At 43.1% G+C, this 8822-nt stretch overlaps 1 protein-coding gene across 1 annotated transcript in view; it reads left to right on the forward strand.

Annotated features, from left to right (window-relative positions):
• GVQW3 (GVQW motif containing 3) overlaps positions 1-8122 on the forward strand; it is a 29019-nt gene extending 20897 nt beyond the window's left edge. The window contains exon 2 of the mRNA XM_043907845.1: positions 7862-8122. Within this exon, the coding sequence (XP_043763780.1) occupies positions 7862-8122 (261 nt within the window). The remainder of the gene's footprint in view (positions 1-7861) is intronic.
• The last annotated feature ends 700 nt before the right edge of the window (positions 8123-8822 follow it).

Genomic DNA, 8822 nt, shown 5'->3' on the forward strand with positions numbered 1-8822 from the left:
ATGACTAGTTATGAAATTGTTGGTTCTGTTTCCCTGGAGAACCCTGACTTATATAGCTGTAATATTTTTAATAATGATTTTCCATCATTCCCTCTATTAAATCTTTCTGGAATTCCTATTAAACATCTGCCTGACTTTCTCTTTTTATCGCTCATATCTCTTAAATTCTTGTTCAGGTTTTTTATCTCTTTTCTCTCTTTTTATTCTGTTTTGGGTAATTTCCTCAAATTTTTCTTCTAAGTCTCCCTCTTCAGCTAGATCTATAGGTAGTTTAATATCCTCTGAGTTTTTAATTTCAGTGGCAGTGTCTTTTATTTCAGGAAGTTCTACATGGTTGTTTTTTAAATCTCCCCACTCTTTTCCTCTTATACTATTCTGTTATTTTATTATGGCTTCTATTGCTTCTCTTATATCTATTTTAATCATCCTAATTCATAATCTCTTTCAGATGGTTCTGTTTTTACCCTTTTTCCTTCTAGTTTGTTATGTCGATTGACTCTCCATTCTGCTCATTTCTTTCCTAATGGGGTTCATGTTTTTTGTGAGCATCTTCATCAAGGATTGCTTTTTCTAGTGGATCTGCAAGCCCTGAATTGTTAAGCAACCCGCAGAGCTATTTTGAATTCGCTTCAGCCTAAACCTAAGAATTTTAATAGGTCTTACTTCAGCCCTAATCCAAGAATTTTATGTTAACTTATCTCAGTAGCTGTTTTCACATGCAGGTAGAGTAAATTTAAACCCCCCATAGCATTTGGCAGTGATTAGAGTTTCTGTTTCTCATGAGTGCCATTTTTTTCCCTACCCCAGGCCTCATCAGACATATAGCTTCCTTGAACTTCTCTGACCTTGGGATAGAGTTTTGCTAGTCTTCTTTTCATGGAAGGGGACAGAGCTTCCAATGTCAGGGCTTTCTGCAGTGGGCTCTGTTCCAACTTTCTTACTTGTCCAGGACCGAAGCTCCATCTCTACTCCTTACTGTACAGTGTAACCCTGGCCTGCAGCTCTCAGGATCTATAACTAAGTGTGAAATCTCTGTGGCAGCTCAGGCATGTCACCTGTGCCCTGTTATGGCTTTGAGTTTTCCATTTCTTTTTCCTTTCTTATATCTAGAGATTCCTCTTTATATTTTTTTTCAAAATTGGCAATAAAAATATAACTTGTCTGTTATAGCTCATACAACATCTCCACGTGTCTATAGTTGGGGGGAGAACCCATCTATGTTAGGATAATTGGTCATGTTTCAAAGTTTCTCAGATCAGAAACAAGCATCCTATGAGGAAGACATTTATTGTCTCCATTTTGTGAGTGAGAAAACTGAAACTCAGAATGGTTGTCTACATTGCCAAAGCCATAAAAGTTTAAATGGGATTTTTGTCCAGTCTATTTGCAGAATCCCATGCAAGATATATAAGCATCTTCAAGGTGACTTGGTACCACTGGCTTCTTTCCATTATTGACTTTTATGGATAATTCATCTCTGGCATTTTGCTGAAGCAAATACTCTGTAAAAGATTCTTCCTGCTTCTTTAGGTAAGGCTGTTTAGAAGAGAAGGGAAGGGAGTACAATGCAGGTCATGGAAGCCGGGCTGTCCTGAGCCTGAGAGCCCTTGGTAGGAGCATTTGCCTGGGAGGAGGTGGAAGCCAACAGGCATTTCTGCCGCCATCCAGAAGCACCCCCAAACTCACTCGTGCAGTGGGTAGTGAAGGGGACATACCGAGGGTCCCGCACGTTGTCTCTGGCTTGCCTCTGGAAAAAGGAAGAAGCCCCAGCAATGGCAAGACTTGCCTGTAAATTTTGCTGAGTTTAGGGATGTCTCAGCAGAGACCATCACACTCTGAAGCTTTTCACTTTGCTCCATAGACTAGCACACCTCTTGCCCTGTGCGTCCTGCACAGAACCTGGCCCTGAGTGGGTGCCCTAAAAAGGTGATATGGATCAATGAGTGTAACTGAGGAAAAAGAGGACAGGTCAAATATTTACAGTGGTGGGACCTAATGAAGTGGACTGGTTACACAGGTGATAAGATAGGGGATGGAGAGGCAGCCCAGAGCTTAGGGAAACCACTGCTGTCCATAAATCAAAGGGGCAGAGGGAGGAAGCAGTCTCACAGAGTATGGGGAGCCAGGAGATGGAAGCCAGGAGCCATGTGGTCAGAAGCTTGAACCCTAGCACTGGGAGCAGGAGCCATTGAAAATGTGCAGCCAGAAATGCCACTGAGGCAGATGGTGGTGGGGGGCAGGAGGCAAAAAACATCCCAGCCTCTTCCTTCCCACCCCCACCTAGCTCCAATCTCCTGCTAGTATGATACTTTCCCTAGGCCAAAGTCAGACACACTGGAGCCTGGATTCCAAGCCTGAATGGATCAATGTCCCTGCATTACAGAGCACAACAGAGCAGAAGGCTGAGGGGTGAGTCTGAGAAAAACAGGCCCAGGGTTGGCATGGAAGGAAAGAAAGAAGGAAAAAAGGAAAAAAAGAAAAGAAGACAAGCCTATGTGTAACATATGAGCATTCTAAAATACTTATTAAATATCCTTTTGCAATTGAAAAGGATTTTTCACATAAAAAGTTGCCTTCCTTACAGAGTTGTAAGGAACAAATGACAAAATGGATGTGAAAATCTTTTGCAAATTGCCAAGTGCTACATAAATACGAGATGATCATCATTCATATCATTAGTTCTCTGAAAGGAGGAACTGTGTTTGAACAAGTGTATCAGTGGAAACACTTTATAGGGCATCTTATTATGTGTGGATATCTTTTATGCATGTGTATTAGAATACTATTAGCTGCAAGCAATAACTAGCAGTAACTTAACCAAATAGGTAGTCACTTTCTTACATAACAGAGGTGCTCCTTTGGTCTTTCCATCTAGATTACAATATGATTGCGATGCCCAACCTTTACCTCCAAGATCAAGGCAGAAAAGGGTGGGGGCGGGAAAACAGCCCGGATTTAGCAGTCCTGTTTCCTTAGGAAAGCAAAAGCTCTCCCAATAACTCCCAGGAGAGTTTTACCTAAATCTCACTTGCCGGAACTGGACTACACAATCACTTCTAAGGAAGTAGAAAGAGAGAAGCAGCTTCTAAGGAGTCAAACAGCGGTGTTGGCCACATGCATATAAAGCACAGTACTGGGCACAGAGTAAGTGCTCAATACATGTTAGCTATTTTGTGTGACTGTGCATCTGTGTACGTCTATGTTGGTGTGATTCTATGTAGTTCCCATTTCTAACTATCCTGTGAAGTAAAATCACCTAGGTGCCTGCTCAGTCTCTCATCATGTCTGACTCTTTGTGACCCCATGGACTGTAGCCTGCCAGGCTCCTCTGTCCATGGAATTCTCCAGGCGAGAATACTGGAGTGGGTTGCCATGCCCACCTGGAGGTGATCTTTCCGACCCAGGGTTAGAACTAGTGTCTCTCACGTCTCCTGCATTGATAGGCGGGTTCTTTACCACTAGTGCCACCTGGGTGAGGTGGCCGAGTGGTTAAAGTGACAGACTGCTAATCCATTGTGTTCTGCATGCTGTAGGTTTGAATCCCATTCTTGAATGCTTGCCGCTTCCGCAGCCTTTGTTGTTTTCCAGAGGCTTCCCAGGGGTCACTAGCGGTAAAAGAACCCACCTGCCAACGCAGCAATGCTGGAGACACCCTCCCCCTAAACTGGCCCTTTAAGATCTTGGCCTTGGAGTCACATCAGGGCCAAGTGGGCTCGATGAAGAGAGAAAGTGGAACAGGACCAGCTCTGAAATGAATTGACGCCTGTACCTGGGGCTATAATGATGAAGTCCTGGGTAGACAGATCGTATACAAGCTAGACTCATGCCTCCTCCTGCCTGTAGGCACTTTGAATGGTCCTGTAGGGAGGCCTGGCACTTGTTATGATGATGCCATTTCTGCCCAAGAAATCCTGTGGGACTCCTCTTTACAAGTCACAAAAAGACCTCAATCTCATTACTGTAAAATTACACCTCATTTCTGACTCAAACCCAGCTGCAGCTCCTCATCTCATTTGCCATGAGTTCCAAATGGCTTTTGAGGCTGCTGAAAATAAAAAATCATTCCCCAAAGACAGAATTATATTGCAATTGAGGTGCAAAAGAGTGAACTTTCTGCTCTTTGAGCAATTTTCAAATCAAAAGTATAGAAATATTTACAGCCGTAAAAGATCTGTTCAAACAAATATACCCTCCTTAGGTTAATATCTCAGAAGAAGACAACTCTGTATGGCTGAATAATTTTTGCTGTGTTTAAGAAAAATTACCCAGCCTAAGGGAAATTGTGAGAAGATCACTGTGGTTGGTAAAGATTCCAATGGGATAATACTAATTGTAGGTGAGGACACTGTAAGATGGGCACACTTATGCACTGCTGGAAGTATAAATTGGTTCTTAGAACAATTTGGCAGTGAGCATCAAGAACCAGCGTAAGGAGTTTAAACCGGTTGACCTAGACATTCCATTTCTAGGAATCTTCCTGAGGGAAATAGTCAAAGATGTAGATAAAGACTTATTGGTACAGGTACTCATTTTATTTGGAAAAGCAGTAAAAAGAAGTAACTAGCCTAAATGTCTCTCAATGAGGAAACTGTCAGGTAAATTGTGGTCAACTCATTAAATGAAAATAGTGCAGCCATTTAAAATAATGTTTTCGAAGAATGTCAATGATGTGTTTATGTTCACAATGAAAAGATGCTAAAGCCAGACTCTGAAACTGCATGTATTATATAGTCCATTTTTACTTTCTATATGCTACAAAAAGGCTCAAGATATATTAAACATGTTACCAGTGGTTTTATCTGGGTGATGAAATTATAGGTGATTTAAAATTTTCTTCATTATACATTTATATATACAATTTTGATCATTATAAATATTACTTTTATAATTAGAAAAATATGTATGATGAAAAGTACTTTTTAAGAAAGAAATGTGTTTAACTAGGAGAGAAGAAATCTGTCATCAAGAAGTTGATGGTTTAATGAAGGAAATGAGACACGTACACAAATTCATTACAAGGTAATAAGGGATCTAATGGATGCTCTACAAAGTGTGGAGGGAAGGATTAGCTCTGCCTGGGAGAGTTGAAGGTGAGTGAAAAGAGGTGCAGGGTCTTGAGGGATGAACTGGAGTTCTCTAGGGCTTTGTAAATTGTTGAGCACTGTGTGTGTATAAGCTAGTTTGGGGCCTTTATTATGACTGTCAAAGCTTACCTCATACAAAGCTCTCTTTCTTGTCTCTCTCCCATGCTCCCTAAAGCCCAGCATCACTGGGACAGGAAGCAGAGGCAGTTAAATAGTCACACATCAGTGCTCTAGCAAGTGAACTGAGGTGCATCCAACGAAGAAGCAGATTCAGGACCAGAGGACATAAAATTATTTGGGAGCAGGGCCAGGAAGGTGCTGGTGGGTAAACAGTTCCACCTTATTTGCCACCCTGTGGAAAGGCTATCCTTGCCTGGGGCCTCCACCCTGAGTTATGGGGCCATCTCCACGTGGGGGATGGTAAAAACTGAGAACAAGCATCACACATCAGTTCATGATTTACATTGGCAGGAAATGGTGTGTCAGATGTCCTTACAGACTCCAGACAGGGTGGGGTAGAAAGGAGGGGTGTGATGAGGAGACCCCAAAGGGTGGCAAGAGATGATTTGTTTGGGAGACAGTCTTAGAAGCTCAAGGTTGGAAGAGATTTAAAAGCTATCTTACTTAATCCTCCTGAAGCCCTTCTAACATCCCCATCATGTTGTCACCCTTCTTGGCCTTCAGGGAGCAGCTCGGAGACCACCTCTTCTGTTCCTTCCTATCTTAATTCCTCCAGCCTGTGCTTTAGGTGAGACTTCCCAGGTGGCTCAGCAATAAAGAATCTGCCTGCCAATTCAGGAGATGCAAGAGATAGTGGGTTTGATTCCTGGGTCAGGAAGATCTCCTGGAGAAGGAAATGGCAACCTACTCCGGTATCCTTTTTTAAAATTTTTTGTTTATTTATTTTAATTGGAAGCTAATTACTTTACAATATTGTGGTGGTTTTTGCCATACATCAACATGGATCAGTCACTGCTCCAATATTCTTGCATGGGAAATTCCATGGACAGAGGACCCTGGCAGGCTACAGTCCATGGGGTCCCAAAGAGTCAGACACGACTGAGCACGCATGTGCTTTAGTTATTTCTCATTCAATTTTATGAGAAAAAAAATTAAATGCCAACAGTGCACCAGGCAGTGTGTTTATATTTCCTTGATGGCAGTATGCCTTCCTGAGCCTCCTGAAGTTTATTTATTTATTCAGGCAACAAATATGTATCAGACACCTACACTGTGGCAGGCAGTGTTCTAGATGCTGTGATAGAGTGAAGAGAAAAGCCAAGATCTCGTGTTCTCTTGGATCAGTCATTCTAGTGAAGGAGAAATACAAGAAACAAAGGAATAAATGAGAAAATACCAGGTTATAAATGTTAAGCAGTCATTTTGGGAAAATCTAAGGAAAGAACTTCCCATAAAAAGAGAGAAGCTGATTCCAAAATCCCAGGGGATAATCGTTGCTTGTTCTAGAAACAAAAAGAACACTGTGTTATTGTGTGTAGAATACCCTTTTGTGTTCTAGCTACAAATGAAAATCTTCTCATTTTTCAGGACTTGGCCCAAGCATTGCCTTTTTAGGCATATCTATCCTATTTCTTTACCCTAGGTAAGAGTGACCATTGTCTCCTTTCCTCCCCACTGACTCAGAGCAGGCTTCTGTCAGCACACCTGTAACGATTTGCCATTCTTACCATACATAGCAGGCTTCTCTGGTGGCTCAGGTTAAAGATTGCACCTGCGATGCAGAAGACACAGGAGACTGGGGTTCGATCCCTGGGTCGGGAAGATCCCCTGGAGGCGGGCATGGCAACCCACTCCAGTATTCTTGGCTGGTAAATCCCGTGGACAGAGGAGCCTGGTAGGCTACAGTCCGTAGGTTCGCACGTAGTTGGACATGACTAAAAGGACTTGGCATGCACACGCATGTGCCGAGCTATACAGCATTGCTGCTACCTAGTGGACCTGTCTCATTGCTGGCAGAACCTCTTTTCTTAAATCCCTAGAGCCTGGCACAGAGTATGTGATTGGTAAACATTTGTTTCCTGAATACATGAACTCTCACATAGCACTTTCTTAGAACCTCCCCGGTGATGCTTATTCAGAATTGGCAACCATTTTTTGATCAATGCCAGGCCCTGTACCCTGTTCTTTCAACTCTGCAACCTCTTATAAGCTTCATGATTACCCAGTGCAGTGGTTTTATCCCATTCTGTAGTTAAAACTCAGAGAATCAGGGTGACTTCTGCGATGACTAAGAAATAAGAATCAGAGCTAAGATTTGAACCCCAGTCTTCTTGATGGCAAATCTCAATGCTTCATTTTTTGTGATGCAACCATTATGCATTAGTTCATCTATGGACCTGTCCTCTGTTTTCCCCTAGTTAACTGTTTTCCTTAGGGAAGGATCTGTACTTGACTCCGTTCTGTATTCCCCAGAACCGTGCTATGTATTTAAGACACACTCAATACAAATCTCCAAGGAGGGAAAAGAAAGAATGAATGTGTGAATGAATGCTTCACCCAAAGTGGATCAACATCTGATATCAGTTCAAAGGATGTTGATGTGCCAGAGGAGCAGATGTTTCTGAGGGGAGAGGCCTTCCCAGATACCTCTGCGCCCATCTGGGAAAGCCGAGTGTGCCGTCTCCACACTAAAGCACTCATTTCTCAGAAATCACACCTTTCACTTGATTGTACATCTCAGCAGGCAGGCAGGGGCACAGAGGGGAACATGCATGGCTTCCAATGAGTTGGGAAAATGAGGTTAGGTTTCGATTCAGATAGTTATTTGTGTTTTCTGGGTCTGCACGGTCGATAAATTTTCAACGAGCAGTGATTCTGTTCCTCATCTTTCATTGCTTTATGGGACTTCAGGGAATGAAAGCATAACATCCTGCTTTCCCATAAGTTCTCTGGCCGCTACCCTGGCACCAATTAAAGACATGTCCATGCAATTAATCAAAACCAATTTGGAAGCACTCTGGCACTGCTCCTCTGATGTGCTGTCTGCTCCACATACAGTAGTTCCTCAGCCGCAGTGATGGAGCCAGGCACATAGGAGCTTTTGATGAACTGGTTGTGCTGGCCCCAAGTGTTAACTATGTCATCTGACATGACTAATGAGGCTCCCAACTTGATCCGTGTGAGCGGGGCAGCCCTGCCGTCTGGAGGAGGCTCAGTTTCCACGGCCAGCCTGGGAAGAGGCTGCGACGTGCGGGGTACACACTCCATCATGTCAGCTGGAGTCCTAGAGGCCTCTAGCGTTGGAGCTGAGAGTAGTCCACAAGGAGGGTGATGGAAATCGTGGGCCAGGCTCTATGCTGGGCGCTGGTGGGAATGTGACCTGATTTAAACTTCTAGCTCAGCCTCCTCATTTTACAGACATGGAAACCAAGACCCAGCAAAAGTGAGGGGGCCGCCAAAGGCCTGAGCTGTGGGAAGAGAAATAAAGGAGCAGGCATAGATTCTGTCTTTGAGGAACTGAACCCCTAGGTGAGAAAATAAACATGCATGAGGATAACGACTGGAATCTGATGCAGGTAAACCTTCTCAAGGGTTAAACTGTGGGTATTCTTCTTTCATTCCACAAACATTTAACAAAAGTAATCTCTTACTTCTGTGTTCTTGTCACCTCTACAACCCCACGAGTGTGTGATTTGAAATCAACAGATCTGGCCTGGAGTCTCAGCTCTCCTTTGAGTTGATGTAATCTTGAGCAAATCATTTTTCTGAGCCTTTGGT

Source organism: Cervus elaphus, chromosome 1, assembly GCF_910594005.1.
Source record: "Cervus elaphus chromosome 1, mCerEla1.1, whole genome shotgun sequence".
NCBI lineage: Eukaryota > Metazoa > Chordata > Mammalia > Artiodactyla > Cervidae > Cervus > Cervus elaphus.